General features: G+C 43.2%; 1 protein-coding gene across 2 annotated transcripts in view; it reads right to left on the reverse strand.

The window, feature by feature from the left end:
- Positions 1-18,055, reverse strand: part of kiaa0825 (KIAA0825 ortholog) — a 110,768-nt gene that overhangs the window by 62,322 nt on the left and 30,391 nt on the right. Inside the window, exons 12-22 of one of the 2 annotated variants that reach the window (XM_076104366.1) lie at positions 17,179-17,453; positions 15,679-15,829; positions 13,411-13,601; positions 11,452-11,658; positions 11,239-11,349; positions 9,411-9,550; positions 6,514-6,693; positions 3,596-3,826; positions 3,202-3,506; positions 2,844-2,950; positions 358-502 (exon numbers count right to left, since the gene is read on the reverse strand). In XM_076104366.1, coding sequence (XP_075960481.1) covers positions 358-502; positions 2,844-2,950; positions 3,202-3,506; positions 3,596-3,826; positions 6,514-6,693; positions 9,411-9,550; positions 11,239-11,349; positions 11,452-11,658; positions 13,411-13,601; positions 15,679-15,829; positions 17,179-17,453 — 2,043 coding nt within the window. Of the gene's footprint in view, positions 1-357; positions 503-603; positions 1,344-2,843; positions 2,951-3,201; positions 3,507-3,595; positions 3,827-6,513; positions 6,694-9,410; positions 9,551-11,238; positions 11,350-11,451; positions 11,659-13,410; positions 13,602-15,678; positions 15,830-17,178; positions 17,454-18,055 lie in introns of those variants that run through there. The other variant, XM_076104368.1, reaches the window with a different exon arrangement.

The following is an 18,055-nucleotide window of genomic DNA, read 5'->3' on the forward strand; positions in this document are numbered from 1 at the left end:
TTCTACTTTTCATTCTGTTAAACTTTTATTCTCTGAAGTCTGTTTAGCTAAAATAACTTCTACTTGAGATTTGAAAAAAAGAAGAACCACTGCTCTCTCTCACTCAGATCTCCTCCAAAGAGTTCTATACTGAACGTGGTAACTCCATGTGGTCCCCTCTACTCTACATGTGGTGAGCGTATAACACAGGAAATCACTGTAGGTTTGCACCCTTGAGGTCACCTGAACAACAGAAGATCAGAACAAGCAGACTGCACACAAGCAGCAGCCCTCTTCCCTCTGTCTCCCCCTCCTGAACAGCCTGCGGCCTCAGGCCAGCAGCCACCTAATTGCTGGGGAGAGGGAGTGCTTCCCTACCTCATTGCCTTGGATGATGTGATAGATCTGCCTCAGGTAGTCGCTGCCACCTGCTTTGTGGCAGACCTCCAGCAGCATCAGGCCTATTTTCTGCTCAGTCAGTTCAGCCGCAGCGACTCCGCTTTCCTTTCCTCGCTCAAACACACTGAGAGAGAAGCAGAGATGGGAAAAGGAGGAGGTGGGAGAGTGGGGCGAAGAGAAAGGAAGCAGGAAGGTGTCAGCTTGTATCTCTATGCCACCTCTGGCTGAGGAAGTGTTTTCTAGTTTAGAGAAGAATTTGGGGTAAAATTTGGAGTTTGCTATACACAAGAAAATTAACTGAAATACGACTCCTGAGTTCAGAATTATTATTTTTTTTTCGTTTTTAGAGAAATTAAGTTAAAATGCAAAGAAATATATTTGTTCGCTCCACTAAACATTCTGAAAACCAGTCTGGTCAAGGCTAACTCAAGTGAGAAATACAGTCAAATTATTCAGGGTTAGACAACAAAATAATTGTCACCGTTTTCATTACCATTCATGAGATACATAGGGGAATTTTGACCGAAGGATGTTGGCGCACTAAAAGCGGTTGGTGTGTGTGTTCTTAGGCGCATATGTGTGTGTGTGTGTAATTGTGTGTCAAGGTCCTCATGCATGTACGGTCCTCAACCCTGGCAGACGCCCGCATCGTTTTCCTGCCCTTCCTGTATGGATGGATATCACACTACCGTCCATCAAACCTTCCCCTTCACATACACTTCCTGTCATTGTTCTCTCTCTCTCTCTCTCTCTCTTCCCCTTTGTAATTATAAGGTGGCAGAAACGGTGTCGCCTGTCAGCCAGCCATTGGCTGCTTGACATTGAGAGTGGCAAAGGAAGAGGAGTCCCCTCTCGTCCATGTACATTGCCTCATTCTTTTGCCTGGCGGCCCGGCGTTGGTGTTGTCTGCGATGGTGGCTGTGCATCCGTGTCAGCACCTGCGCTGTATCCTTTCCTGTCCATCACTGTGCAGGTGAAGCAGATGATTGGATTCAGTCAGCGGGGTGATTAATGAGGGCCCCTCCGGATTTGGGACAGCCTATCAATCATGTCATTAGGGCCAATGTGCCCTGAAAGAGGCAGACCTCCGCCAAGGAATAACTGCATTCATCTTCATCTGTGTATGCATCCCGTCAGCCCAGCCAGGGTCACCATGATGGAGAACAATAATCTTCTCCTCTACAAATTACTTTGCAAAGACAAGGTGGGTGGCGTGCGGAGGGGGGGGGGGGGGGTTGCTATTGCGAAAGGAAGGAGGGAAAGTGGGATGAGGGAAGGGCTCAAAAGGGGGCAAATGTTCTTTTTTTGAGGGGTTTACTCCGTGTGTGTGTGTGTGTGTGTGTGTGTGTGTGTGTGTGTGTGTGTACATGAGTGAGATGCCAGTAAGTTGAGTGCCAGTTGTTTTTGGAGTTATTACACACTCTCTCTCTCTCTCTCTCTCTCTCTCTCTCTCTCTCTCTCTCTCTCTGACACTGTATTCTGATTGTTTACAAGCCAGGCGTCACTTCCCTGTGAAGGTTAGTTTAATGAATAGTAATGATCCCAGTGAATGCCTCCGACAGGTGATATATAATCACTCTTCTTTCACTTTTCCTCTCAACCCCCTCCCCACCTCTCCACTGCCCTCTTCTTTCTCTCTCTCCCCCCCCCCCCCATCTCGTCCCTTCTTCCTGTTACTAAAGCAGGCAGCATTTCCGAGAACTGGCCATGATCAACTCACTGTTTTTCATTTCATTCTACTTTTTGTTTTTTTAATTGTACATGTCGTGTTACGGCGCTGAATCCCCTTTTTATGAGGATGGATGTATCCAAAGTTTGTTATGATGAAGTGAGCAACCAGAGGCGCAATTTCTGGGAACAAGCTACAAAACGGCGAGCCAAAGGTCACAGATCAGCCCAAAGTGAAAGCTGTTTTCCCATCACTCCAGCCTGCAGTCCGCTCAGTCGGACGACATGTCCATCATTTACCACCACAAACAAATCTGAGGTTCATTGATCTTACTCATGAAGCTTTTCAATGAAAAATGATCTCAATGATACGATACATCAGAATATGAATGCTCAATTAAAAGAAGCATATCTAAGCTGCATTCTTTTTCCCTGGTTTATTCAGTATCTATATTGAATGTCAAGTAGCTGACTACGCCATCAGTCAGTGAGATAAGTTTGAACCACCTCCTTCATCAGAGTATCAGCCCTCGACCTCCATCTTATTATTGATAAATCACGAAAATGATGTTCTGGGAAATTAATTTCATAAAAAGCTGTGTTACGATCAAAATGATCTGAATGAAATTATACTTCATTTTTTGTTGAAGGTGCACATGAATAATCAATACCAATTGGGACTTATGATAGATATATATATATAGCACTTTCCTGTATGCATGAAAACACTAATATAAACTCCATCAATACCATTCTGACCTTGACCTGTAGCTACATGCCTGCAGTGGATCTCTCACCTGTCTGAGCAGAGCTTCCGGGCCTTCTGCAGCTGCATGTTTGTCCACTTGGGTCTTTTTTCCTCCAGAGCTTGCAGCACTTTTTGCACTGTAGGTTTTGGAACACCCTGTCAGACAAACAGCAGACCATTAAGGTAAATAAGTAAACGTCAGATTAGTTAATAGCACACATTAAATCAACTATGAATATGATGAAACAAAGGTATTTGGGTTTTTAAACACACACATATACTGTATATATAAGTAAGCAGTTTCAGCCAGGACACTACCTTACCCTAAATTGAAAACAGACTTCCTACTTATTAAAATAGATAGTTTTGTTATTACTAATTTGTGTTACATTAACATTAGGCCTTACCTTCTGTTGAATGCCCATGGTAGCCTGTAGGCACTCAGCCAGTAGGTACAGGGGTTCCTTTACGCCACGGTCCAGTGCCAGACCACTGATCTGTTCTAGTGTGTCTGAGTCCTCCAGGCCCTGGATCAGACAGCCTAACAGGGCCCAGAGTAACAGGCCCATTAAGCGCAGCTGCCGGGCATGCTGGGAGAGGTGCTTCTCTGCCACTTGGAAGAGGAAGCGGATGGGGAGAGGCACGGACGCTACGGCCAAGGGCAGATTGGTGAAAATGAAGGACAAGGCTTGAATGATTACGGATATGACAGCTGGAAGAAAAAAGAAATGTTAGTTTTGGAAAACAACCCTACAGTGTCTTGAACCTCACTTGAAAATGTGACACATAGTCTGTGCGTACTCTTAGTGGCAGTCTCCTTTCCCTGTGCTTCCAGTGGTGTGTAGTTCCACTCCTTGGGTATTTTAGCCAGGACGCTCTCTGGTACATTCTGCTTAAATGAGGCTCCACTGGGCTCCTCTGTGGTCTGCCAACCCACGACCATGGAGACCAGGCGTACCAAGAGGCTGTTGGTTGACTTGGTGACTATCGACCGCACACAGCTGATCACAACAGGTACAGCCTGTGTTGTGTCTGACAAAAACGGCAAAAGAAAGCAGTAATTAAAGAAGGGTGGCTGAAAGAGCATCACATTGAAGACTTAAGACTTTACTAATTGTATAATGTATGTATCGTTGATTTCTAGACTCAATTTGAAAAAAAATAAAGGCATTAAGCTGAATCGTACATGAACAAATTAATGATATGCCGGGTTCAGACTACACAATATTTTTGCTGTCACGATGGTCACTGTGTCAGATTAATTGTAGAGTAATAAACACTTGCTAAGACTTGGCCGAGAGACATGACAGACAACATGCTGGCCCTCAACAAATCAGAAAAGAGGTGCTAGGAACCAACATCCAGTAACAAGACTGGTAACAAACAATGGCGGAGTGTATGATGCTGGCTGTGGAATTTCACAGTTCCACCTAGCAGCACCATTACTCCTTCGCTTTGCCATGTTTACAGTTGTGCGTGTATTGGTCAAAGTCACAGAGGTGAGGGAACATGGTGTGAAAGTAAAAAAATCGTAGAATCCAAGTCTCTCGTGAGGGGCCCCAGATGTAACGTCGGTTGTCGTCCACTATGACACATTACACGGGATAAAATGATCGGGCAGGCTACAATCAGGCTGATATTGTGTCGTCTGTATGAAGGACTGAAGCCTTCATACAGCCGGAAGCCAATGAAGTAGAAGAAACCCAGATGACACCGATAATATTGACTCATTTAGTTACAACTTTGCCATGGAAATGTTCTGCTTTACCAAGTTAACTAAATTCAGTGTGATGCAGTTTTTGTAACTGTGTCCGACAATGGTACATGTGTCAATTGACAGACCGACTAGGTACTTTAGAGAATGAAGAGTAATCAACTGCAGAATATGATGTCCAGTTGAATTTATTAAGCAGACATGTTGCCTGCTGCACGAAAAACTCTTTAATTATTTTAAAAGTAGTCATGCAGTACAAAGACGTCTCTCAGTACATAATGAAAAATGAGGCCTCATACTAACATTTAATACTATTCTATTAAAATACAGTTTTATCACCGTACTAGGTCTTAAATCACAAAAGGTTTGAACTTGTAAACTTGTCAAAGACCAGCAGACATGCCATATTATTGACATAAAAATGAAGGGTAGATTAAATTTTATGATTGCTACCAAATTAGAGTGGATTACACAATAGTCCTCCTAGTTATAGCGCACTCAGTCTGCGTCACATACTTTTTTAAACAAGGAGAAAATACAGGGACAATACAGAGAAATATCTGCGCAATAATCGAGTAATGTCAACTTGAATTCAGATGTTCTCGATCAAACCGAGGTGGCCTGACACTAGAAATCGTAATACCTTCTCCAGGTGCACTATGTCTTCCGTCGCTTTGCCCTTTCATATCCCGCTCATATTGATAGCAGAGCAGCTACGGCGTGAAGTTGTATGGCACCCATAAACTTCCTACAGCTTCAGCTGTAAAACCAAAGGCTACGACAGAGAGATATAGTGCTCTGAAGGCACTGGAAGTGCACTGAAATCTCCAGGGACGTTTAACAAATGTGTGACCTCAGACCCACAGAAAAAGAGGAGAGCGGAACAGAAAATGATATAGCTTTTCGAAGGAGATGCGCTCGGTGGCAGGTGAGACCTAGACCTATTTTTCAAAGTCACTTGGTTCTCAGACTTTATACCGCCCGCTACCGTATTGACTGGTGTATTGATTCGAAAACTGCTACCATGTGATGAAACACCAGTGTAAGTGGAGAAATAGTGAAACTCTCGACGTAATCTATGAAAGTTAACTCAGTGAACAGTTTAAATAGAAATGGCACTAGGGGTATCCTGTAACCAAAGTTATAATACAAAGATTTGGCAGAGTCCAATAATTAACCTAATTACACTGTGAGGATAAATGATGATTGGATGACTTTCAGAATTTCTCTCTGGCTCACTCTATCTCTTCTCTGTTCTTCCCCTCTGTCGACCCCTCCCCTGCTCTGTCTTCATCCAAATACTCTTCTCCAATCACCCTAATTTATGCTACAATAATTACCACTCACCCAGGATATAAAAATCACCACCAAAAAGGGCTCCATACTCAACAGGGGTTCTGATTAAGCTCTGTATCAAAGCTGGTACCAGAGAGAGGCGGAAAGAAAGGAAAAGTCGGGGAGTAATTGCCGTCTTTGTGATAGTATATTAAAGTCATGCTTCAGTACACGTGCATGCAATGTCAACACTGACCTGTCTTATATTTTCTCATAAACATTTTAATATTTATTTCATATTACCTGTGGGCAGCTTTACTCTTGTATTTAGAAACATCTCTAATACATTTTGAGAAAATGTAAAAATCTGTTTTCCAATTAATTTTAAAGTGAGAATGATCCTGACTTGATATTTTATCATTACTTCATAGTGAAGAACAGAAAATAAACAGAACACTATACTGCCCTATGATCCAAATCACAATGAGCTAATACTTTTGTAAAATGACATTAAAGTTGCTCTCATGCAGTAAAAACACATTTTTGGTCACAACAAATAAACATGCTATTTAATAACATTTAGTGTTTCATTTGTAATAACATGAAAACAGTATTTCATTTTAAATCACACGATGTAAGGTAGCGCAGTACTATAATTAATTAGTCATAGTCAATCATCTGTAAGGACTCCTGAATCACAACATTATGCAGCAGCTGGTTGCTACTTTACCTGCCAGTGTGTACAGATGTTCCCAAATGTGTGACCTTTCCAGGTATGGTTGAAGGATCTGAGTCAAGGCCTTGGGAACATTATTCAGGCAACTGAAGAGGTTGAACAATGCGACTTTTAAGTCATCGCCTGCCTTGCAGCTCTCTGCAGACACCCCTAAGCAGCTCTCTTGGCAAAAATCTGAGAAGAAAAGAGTCAGTCTGAGTCAGTGAGACACTTCCGGGCACAATACAAATAAATGTGTGGGCAATCAAAATGTCAAAGAATTTATGGAATCTGGATATTCATGAACACTTGTCACGCAGACACAATCAACAGGATACACAAAGAGATGAAGAGGCTTACTCATATGCACATATGGTCTCAGTTAGGGTGTGTGTAGGTGAGTGTAAGATCAGAATGTTTTTTGAATTACGATTCAGAAGATATAAACCTTATGGAGGTAGGGAGTGAAAGATATACAACCCTATCCTATGAAACAGCATCTTGATTTCTTCGCACAAAAACACATTGGAAAATGTCAAGGCTGCCCAACCTGACACATGTTAACAGAAAGGGTGAACAAAAGGCATTGTGAAATAGAAGGGGAAGAAAAACCCTCCATCTGTGTTAGATGGAGAGAAAAAAAAACAGACCAGGAAAAAAAAAAAAAAAACAGAAAGAAACCGATTTCAAAGGCGCTGCAGCACATGGAGACAGGAAGTGAAAAGGAAGAGGTTTTGACAGGATGTCCTTGTGGGGGTTGCTGTCTGAGCAGAGGGCTGAGGATGGAGGTGTGTGTTTGTGTAAACCATATGGATGTCTATATATGTGTTTTGTGCGCTTACAAGTGTGTGTGTGTGTGTGTTAAGTTGACAGGGGTTGCTGAGGAAAGGCCCGTTGCTCCAGAGGTGGCAGACATCCAGCGGTCTGTCAGTCTGCTGTGTGGGAGATGACGGCTATTTGAATAGGAGAGTGTATGCAAGCAGCAGTCAATGAGGGGGCGCTGTGATGGAGGGCAGCGCAGCTTCCTTCTGACTAATGCTGGACTATTTTAAAATAACAGGGCTAAATTAACTCCTGCATTACAGGGACAGTAATAACATCCACTTTGATTAGAGGGCAGGTAGGAAACACTGCCACCACACTCAAGGTCCAGATGAGGCTCATCCTCTATCTCGGTCCCTCTACGTCTCTCTCCTTTTCTTTCACGATAACACAGACACTCAAATGTGGTCAACCAACCTGACCTACAATCAGTCTGTTATGCAACATAATGTGGGTTAAGACGGCATCTTGTTCTCTCCCTGTCTGGTATTTGGTCCTTAAAACACGGAGAAAGTGTTCTGGATATTATTGCCGTGGCTGCAAAGTTCCAAGGAAAACGAGGTGACTAACATTGATTTCCACTTGGGGTGCTGGAGAGCATGGCAGGTTAACTAGGTGCCTCTTAATAATGATCCTATTATGGGGCAGCAGATGGCTTCAGAAAAACTGATGACAGTGTGCCGGCACATCTCTGTGGAGTTTCCACTACTTCTGCAGCACACAATAATTCCAATGGGTTTGTGTTTCTAAGTCGATTTCGCGATTACTTTTTTTTATTTTTTTATTTCCACGCCGTCTTTCCCTCGCTCTCCGTCTCTAAGCTTATCCAACCTTGATACAAAGCCAATACAAACACCTGTTTATCTTCCGGACAACCAGTCAACTAGTCACAAGGGCCCTCTCTGCAAACCTCTGTAATTGGAAGCAGACATGCTGATGATAATAAAAAGGGCTGTGTGTGGGTTTGTGTGTGTGTGTGTGTGTGTACCTGAAGTAGCATATCTTCTGATTGAGAGTGAGTTGTGCATCATTATTGTAGTGTAGTGTATTGTACATGTGGAGGAGGTGTTATCCGTCTGCAATAGTTACATTTTCAAATTGTCAGACAATGGCTAGGTCATTCAGTTTGCTAGCTAGCTCTGGAGCAGGTTGGTTTGCTTTTATTAGGCAGATTCGCTGTATTTTAAAATAGGCCACAGAGCAACGACACAATTGAAAAAGTGCTCGTGAAGAAATACTGTCCCAATGTTTCAACAGCAGCTGACTTTAACAATTACTGCCACAATAATTCAATTAGATAGAACAGAGTCCAATTGAGGCAGTTTGTGACTCACTGTATTATCTATTAGTAAGTTGAACTCCTTATGAATAGAGTACCATAAAACCACTCCGCCAAATAAATGTATAGGGAAATGCGGCGGCTTGTGTGAGTGCGTTCAAGCAAGCTGTTCCTTCTGTCTGTCTGCTTCCTGGTTAATTAGCCCGTCACCGTGATAACACGCGAGAGTCAGCGCTTCTAGCGTTGATTTACGGCAACGTGCGGGGAGAAGCATTGCAGAGCTTCTGAGCCAGACTCAGACCGAGCGGGAGAACGAGACAGTGAGAGTTGTTATTAATGAGGTCGCTATAATGTGAATTAATGTGCGAGTGCACAACAGTCTTTAAAGGTTAGACTGTTGCCGGTGTGGAGGGGAGAAGAACGAAGGGAAAATCTTTAAAGGTCAGCGTGTGTGCTCCGCCTGGGCCTGTTTTGTGTTTATTACTGCTCTCTATTGATTTAGTGATGATGGTGACCAAGGTGAAAATGATGATGATGGCAAAGATGCTGATGATAACTTCATAAAATGGATAGAGCTCATCTAAGGTCTGTATAACTCGCTTAAGGATCTTACAGCACCATAATTAAGAGATTGGTAAACATCAACCCACACATGGCCCCTGCGGGATCGACTCTGTGGGTCCAGTATTATAAAAATATTAAAGAATTAATGAAAGTGGCGCAAGGAATGACAGCTCAGCATGTACAGCACACATACACACAGACACTGTTAACACATACCAATCCCTGTACACCTAAAAAACTGACTTACGCGTGTTTTCCAGGAGAATTCTGGGCAGGTGACAGTCTTTGTAAAGCAGCATTCGCAGTAGCAACCTGGGATTGCATCCTGGGTCAGAGTTCAGCAGCCTCAGCTGACATGCAGAGGCCGCCTGGCCCATAAGGCCGTCTCTGAGAGCGGAAAGAAGGAAAACAAAGTTGACAGTTCTGCAGTGTCAGGTGAGTATACAGATAGCAGTCCATTTAGCAAGGAGGGAAAAGCTTCACAAGTGAAAGACAAGCGACTGAAATCACAGTTGTCTCGGATGGCAATCCGGGAAGAAATAGTGTTTATGCTACAATGGTAACTTCCCTCTGTGTCACTCACTCCTGATATGAGCTTAGTCTGCAAATGCCTTAACTCTCGATTACTTATAGTGTGCACCGGGAAGGAATTAGCTCTAATCTCGGCCAGCTAAAACCAAATTAACATTTGGGAGACAGCCAAATACATGAATATACAGCAGTACCCCCCTCCTACATCTTTTGTATAACCAAGAGGCTGCAGCCAGCTGTGGGTAATGAGCCGTATCCTTGGTGTGTGTGTGTGCGTGTGTGTGCGTGCACCCTTCAGAGCCTGTGCTTGTGGTTATGTATGTGTGCAAGTGTGAGGGCATGCCGAATTGTGTGTGCCTGCATATTACTTTATACATCTCAATAAAATCTAATGGAAGGAATGGACAGAGTTTGTCTAAAGAGCGAGGAGGTGGGAGGGAAAGCAGGGGGTGTCTGCCCAGAAATTAAACATTTCATTTGAAAGCCAGAGCAGGGTGCGCCCTGCTGCTTGACTGAGGAAAACTATGCCTCAATCTGACACTGCAATATATGATGTCACTAGGACTGCACATCCAGAAGAAATCCTCTTTTCACTGCTCTGATAAATCTACCCGGCTACAGCACAGGGTCAGCTTACAGAACCAAGACACACACACACACACACAAAGGCAAGAAGAAAGATGCATGAGTGTGTGAATTCAGAAACATACGGCCAGAAAACATAACTTCAGATACTTTCTTTATAGCCTGTAATGCTGGATGATTAATTTATGTGCGTTATGGTTTCATTATTGTTTTATTTAATAACCATAACAATGGGTTTTATTTTAATGGGCTGCGGAGAGATGTGGCCACAGAGGCCAAAGCCTGGATGAGGACCTGTGGAACTGGCCCTGGGCCACTGGCGGGCCCCCTGGCCCCCTGAATGCAGGCAGGAGGTGGGAGCAAAGAAATAAAGAGGTCATAAAAATAAACTAATTTCAGCTCTCCAATACTTAGGAGCATGAGAGTTTGATTTGTGCTCCATCAGCACGCATGACATCACCTTTTGGCAGTGAGGGAGATGAGAGGGGAGGAGAGTGGAATCGGGGGTGAGGGGGGGGAGGAGTGATTGACTGCACCTTGGAGGTCATAACAGTAACCGTACACACATGTACACGTGTATGCATGCATGTACACATTCACGCACATCACAGTGTACCCTGTTGACGCCTCATGTGTAAAGCCCTCAGCAACCATCAACATAAACAAAATCAGTGTTAGCAGCTACAGTAGTTTATTTATTATTTTTTTCTTTCTCAGCTTGCATCTGTGTTATATTACCACAGCAACTCTAGCTTAAAGCCCTGAGCAACGGCTAAGTGTGGTAATATATCCACACATAACTCACACACGCACATATGGTTCTCTATACAGTGGGTGGAGGTGTGTGCGTTGGCTTAGCATACCAGAGTGTGTGTGCATGCGAGTTTGTGTGTGAACTTGCTAATGCATACTTACTGTATGATAGGTGATGGATGGTACGATGGGTGTATTTTACATACCGTATGGCCTGCTCTGAGAAGAGGTCAGGGTTGATAGCATTCAGCCAGTGGACAACATGACTGTCGGGCTGATGTGGCGTGGATTCTTTCGCAGGATTATTCATAAATATCCTGAAGGAATTGAGATCACAAATGGTAATTTTGAACAATTCATCTTTAACTGAAAGAATCTAACTTACGGTTGGATAACAAAAATATACTGTGCATACCAACCTATACAGCGAAGATAGAGGTGCAGTGACAATGACAAGGACTGTCACAAGTTGGTCACACAGGCTGTGGATTTGGTACAGCCAGTCTGATCTGCCCGCTATTATGGCAATTGCTGTAGAAGGACTGGAGCGCACCAAGGCCTCGGGACTTTTACACACACTCCACATCAGCTGCTCCACATATAGCAACAATGCTGTAATGTCACATCTTAGACACAGAGTAAGGAAACAGAAAAGGTGAATGTATAGATGAAAACGGAAAAGAGATGTGAGAAGAACACACAAAGAGAAAGAGAAAGGCACTGAAAGCAAAATCCCTGTCTTCAAAGACTGCGTAACAACAATACATCATGAACTAACAGCCTCATTGCACAGCCAGTCAGATAACAGAACCTCCTGGGGATTTTACTGTTGGAAAGTTAAGTATACAATGGGCTTTGGATTTCACAATAAAAGTCTTTTACATTTATAGCCCCTAAATCTGTTTCCTCAATTGGTCGCGGAGAGCTGCTCATCATCTCTCATCTCCTTATGCTCGCTCTTCCCATGGCCTAAATTGTTATTAGACACACAGAGATGGGCCGATACAGGTGAGGTGAGGCAGCGTAAGAGTACCCATGTGAGTGCTACACACACTGGAAACTTTGAAAAGCCATCTGTTTAGGCTCGCCTTACACTTTACAAATGTCCCTCTAGAAACGCATGCATTTCCGAAGCAACATAAACCAGGCTGTATGTGTTGACATCCTGCGGTGCTACACATTTATAATGCACTTCATCTTTGTCACTCTTTCCTCCTCTTACCATGTGTCACAGTTTATCCTGTTCATTGTCTTAGTTCAGCTATTGGGAGGAGGAAGAGGATGAAGAAAATAATCCCCTGAGCCTTTACAAGGAGTGGGCCTATGACGCGCTAACACTCCGTCAGACCACCTCCAACATTGGACCCACAGGAGCTGAGTGAAACTAGGCTAACAGTGAGAGAGGTTAAACCATGTAGGGCTCTCTCTAGGACTTCTGATGTAATTTAGCATTCCATCATTCCATTATGTATAGCCAAGCCTATAATCATTCATTGATTCATGTTGGCTATACAAATACATGTGAGAAAGGTAATGAGAGAATCATAAAGTTAAAACATAAAAGCAGAGGTCTACACATACAATTTATAGTCATGACAATCGTCAGGATTTTTTATTTTTTATTTTGATAGAAAAGCAATATCATTCCTGGGGTTCAAAGTACAAAATTGACCTCGCAAACAGCGATTGAGAAAACAAAATTCACCTCAAGGTCCATTTAATAGCAATTCTGGAGCTCAAGTGAAATTAGCCTACTTGGAGTTGTAGTTGTACCAATTTCCAGTTTCTTCTAAGCACTTTAAGCATCGAGATTACTTTCTCAACTACTGTTTCCAAGGTCAAGAGTAATCTTTGAACCACAGCCGATAAACCAACGCAAGCGAGAAGCCCTAAAGCAACAGTTAACTGACTGTCTGGTGAGATTGTTTTCTCAGTTATCATCCTATTATATGTTGTAATTTTAGTAGCCCAAAATGTATTACAAAGAGTGACAAGATATGAATAGAATTGAGGCCAGGATGGCACATGATAGAGCAGCCAATCCCAAAACCTGGGTCGGGACCCACAGGTGGGACGCAGGAGATTTTAGTAAATAGTTTAACTGATTAAAGGAAAGGAAAAGAATAAGATAGCCTGTTAGCTCCGCCTGTATATGCTTTCAATAACACATGCATATAACTAAGCTGTGATTCATCAAACATATATGTTGTGGAAATGCAGAAATAGCATTCAAAATAGTCAGGAATGTTTATTTATATTTAAATTAACTTTTCACACGGTTTATAGATCAGGCCTTGTGAATTGGTACTTGATGGTTTGTCATTTTTTTTAAAGTAGGTGCCCACATAATAACTTTGACAAACACTGTGATGGAGTACCTGATTTGCATGTGTCTCTTGTACGAAGGACGGGCCCTGGCATATCTTTGCACCAGCAGCTGTAAAGTCTCTGACAACACCTGGCCGAGCACCTCCTTGGCCGTCTCTGCCGGGAGCACCGCCCACAGGTCGCTACGGAGCCCACACAGGAAGTAGAACCACATCTGCACCGAGAAAGAACAGCGCTCACCCTGTGGAAGAAAGGGGTGGATGGCAGGGGGGGGGGGGTGGGGGACAGGTTGCAGATGATGAAGATATATTGTGATATGGATATTGACAGTGAAGCAAAAACAGAGAAAACCAAGAGGAGAGGAAGATAACAATAGAGTAATAGAAAGAGAGTGAGAGAGAAAACATGAAGGAGAAGAAAGAGAGGGGGAGACAGAGACAGGTCTGTCAACACCAGGATGTCTCAGTGGTCACGCCACCTGCACTCTGCACCTGGGTTTCTTCCCCCACTGGGATTTTAGACTACTTTAAAGTCCTGAACTGGAGAACACATCACAACACACACTTGCACGCACATCCACGCTCACATGTACAGAGAGAGAAAGAGAGAAGGGGAAAAATTGAGAAATTCACTGAATAAAGTGAGGAAAGACAAGTGAGAGTTAGAAAAAAGAAAGACAGACAGACAGACAGACAGAGAGGGGGAAGCACTGATGAAGGAAAATAGATTACTATCCTCGCCCAAACTCCTCCTGTTTAACCTCCTACAATAAACGGCTCCAGCGGATCGAACGTGTGTGGCGGAGATACCAACACACCCAAAACTTCCGACTGTCTTCAATCTTATCATGCCCCAGAGTCCCTTTTCATTTTATTCCCACTTCACCTCATCTATCTCATTTTTTCCTTCTCTCCTTCCTCTACCTTCCTCTCCCCCCTGGAGGCAGTCATTTAGGGATCGGTGGTTGATGGGGAGCGTGACCGAGCTCTATGTCCGGGATTAGGCCGCCATCCCTGCCTGTGGACACAGACGTTGGATCCAAAACAAGAGCAGCCACAACCATATGTGTGGTTGGACTTTTTAAACCGTTCACTCAAGTCAAACTTTATTTAACCAGCCAGGTCAACTTCGAACAAATTCCTATTCGAAATGATGGCCTGGCAGCAGTGAGGACTGAATCTGGGATGGGAGAACTGAGGATTGGAATTAAATTGGAAACTCTTAACCGCTTTTTCTTTCTCAAATGAAATGCAGCATTTGGCTCTGAAGGCAAAATCCTGACAAGGAAGGTAGCCATGGTCATGCTCCATACTCCTTTTGATCGCCTTAACGACCTCATGTGTTGTTTTTATAGCATATTAAATAGTTCTCTGCTTACAACTATTCATGTGTCCTTTACAGGTCAATGTAATATAACAAAAAGAAAGAAAATAAGAGTCTCTCGTGGAGCTGCACTGAGCTGTAAAGGAGCAAAGACACGGGGCCAGGGAACCAGGAGAAGGAAGCCTCATGCTACACAAATAAAACAGATATGAAAACATAGATACATACATAAACACCATCCTGAGATGCTGCTGCACACCCACACATACATTCATCTGTACAGACGCACACAGGCATGCTTGAACAAAAGCACACACCTGCGCACAGCAGGTCTGTCTGACACCAGTGACCCAGAGAAGGAGGGAGGAACAAAGGGGGGAAAAAGGCAAAAGCAGGGTAAAGTATGAAAGAGAGAGCAGGTTTAGATTGGTTTAAGGGCATAAGGGTAGGGGAGTTTCAGAGGCCCTATGCTGTTTCCAGACAGTCCCAGCGTAGACTACAGACTTCAGACAGCTGAATCCCTGGAGCCCTCAGGGCAGCATGGAAGCCACAGATGTTCTCAGGGAGCTCTGAGTAGAAGGATTGGTTAGAAGCGGGAGAGTGGGAGGTAAAGGTGTATTGTGGGAATGAAAAGAAGAAGTGAGAAAGCTCCAGAGTATAATTCCTAGAGTTCCTCAAATCTACAGAAAAAAGTCGACTAAGACACGTGGCATTAGAATTTCCACTTTTTACAATGAAAGGACTGAATTCAACACTAGACAATACTGCAGATGTTTTATGCGTTAGTCTTTTTGATTTGGGGGTAAATAAGTAATACTCAAACAGGCTCCGCTTATACATCTTAAATGTCAAAAACTTTAACTCAGAGAAGATTATGAAGACAGTTAAATATATTTCATTGCAATAGTTTAGCATGGTGTAAGTTTTTTTTTAGGTGTCTTGAGCGAAAAATAATTCAACCTGCTAGTTTTTAGGGAAACGTGATGACACTTTACCTCGTAGAAAGGTTTGGGGTCAGCCCAGTGGTGACTCTCCGCGTCTTGAAGAATGCAGGTGGAACACACCTGGATACAGTAGGTGGTCAGCTGATCTCTCAATGCCTCCACTGTGTCCTGGTACTTCTGAATAGGCAGCAGGGTCAGGGGTCTGGGCATGGGGGAGAGAAACAACCCTTTAACAGTAATAAAGATATAAAATCTATACTGCATATGGTATATGAAGAAAGAAGAAAGGGACCGCTGGGGTCAAGAATCCAACAGGGCATAATCCTGTAATCCAGACACATAATTGATTACTGTATATTCAGGGAGCTATCAAACAAACAGGAGGTGAGATGATTCCATGAAGGAACTGATGATTTATTCTAGAAGTTAAGTTTGACATTCCGTATCCATTAAATCTGCCAGCCTTGATACTTTCCAGAGAGAGGCAAGAGTTTAACAGGGGTGCAGGAGGTGTAAAACCAGTGTCGAGAGAAGGAAGTGCTTTATGACTGGAGGGGGCACGATAAGAGTGCAGGTGGAGGGGTGAAAAGGGCCAGAGGTGGGACAACAGGAGCACTGAGGGCACCAGAGATGCCTTTAAAAGGGGATGTGTGGAGAGCAGAGGTTAAGGGGGTATTATGGGGCATAAAAACTCACCAGATGTAGACACAATATGGGTGTCATTACCTCCTGCCAATCATTTCTACTCTTTTTTTTTTTTTACTTTCTGGTCCCTTCCTCGTAATCTAAAATGTACAATTTGGCTCGTACACTTTGAAAGAAGGAATCTACCTACATTTATATAAAAAAATCATGTGACAATACAAACAGAGCAGCTGGAATGAGTTGTGATACATTGATTCAGTCTGTGGCACAACGGTTTGTAATGCAATTCAGTTTATTATCTGTTGAGCAAGCTGTCTGATTAGGTTATTGTGGATAAATTGACAGCGGTTTGGAGATGATTGAGTAATGTTAAAGATGAGGATGTTGGCAGCAAGGCCTGACTCATCATTTTGACATAGCCTGATGCCCTTTACAGTCACCATCTGTAGGTTTGTATATCATATTTGAAGTATGTATTCATGTATTGCTACTGTGATTATAAAATATAGACAGTAAAAACCTAATTTGACAATGATACTAATCTCCATGTTTCTACTGATTAGTGCAGCCAGTCAGCATCACTCACTCACACAGACATACATGTTCCCCACGGCTCAACTTTAATGTTGTTGTTCCTTTTGAAAGGCAGCCATAACTGTAACGTAAAAGTTTGGGACTCCCAAATTGTATTTCAATTTATTCATTGGGGTCACAAGATTCAATCAATAAACAATAACAATTTCTGTATTTTATCCAAGGAATGCTGGAGTGGATGGAGGGACAGATAGAGAGGATGTAGTAAAACAAACACATACATCTATGCATAGCAGCCAATATATCATTTCACTCCCATGCCATAATACCCACCAACACACACAGACACGCCTGCATACACCCTCTCCTTACACTTTAGCTGCAGTATTTGAATCTTTCAGCCTGGCGTGGTAGTGCTCCAGTCGTTGGTGCACATACATGCAAGTGGCCAGCAGAGCAGGCAGGTTCCTCAGAGGTGCAGAGGATGGTACCTCAAGGGCCCTCTCCTGCAAACGGCGCAGCATGGCAAACACCGCCCGGCTACATGCCTCCACAAAGCTCGATCGCACCTCCAGGAGAGAGCTGTCCCTGCAAGCTACTGCCAAGGGTAGTAAGGCATCCAGCTCCGTCATGATCGCTCCACAGAACTGAAGGGAGAGAGAAGGCAAAGACAAGATAAGATGATCTCAATAACAGACGGGAAACCTGTCAGTAAGAGGAAAAACATCAGAGAGCGACCTCATTAGATATAAATAATGGAACATTTGCGGGGAGTCATCAGAATGACAAGGATTCAAGACTGAGCTGAGTATTACACGTGCATTTTTTTCCTAACCTTGTGCAAGCCACGTTACAGCTGAAAAGCAAACATCAGTGCAAATGTAGAATACAGATGTCTAAAGACATTCCCTCCGCGTGAACTTTGCTGCTGAACTTGCATAATTGGTATCATCAGGTCAAATACAACCTTTACTTCTGAGAGTACATCAGCACTTGTCTAATTTCATAACGGCATATATCATGTTAACCACATTCAAGCAGAAATGTTACAGTACATAGGCACAGGTGGGGATTCAGATGTGCTGAAAGGAAAGAAAAAGAAAAGGTCAGGCAAAGGTGAGAGTGAGGAAGGGAAATGGAGCCGTTTCAGCAATGTAAAAGACCTACATCTTATTCTATGAACTGACAGAGCAACAAGTAAGACTGATTTAATTTATCCACATTTGTCCTGGAAAAGGCCTATAAGGAC

The sequence above is a fragment of the Anarhichas minor genome, unplaced genomic scaffold, assembly GCF_050575085.1.
Source record: "Anarhichas minor isolate MPS153535 unplaced genomic scaffold, ASM5057508v1 ptg000030l, whole genome shotgun sequence".
NCBI classification, from domain to species: Eukaryota; Metazoa; Chordata; class Actinopteri; order Perciformes; family Anarhichadidae; genus Anarhichas; species Anarhichas minor.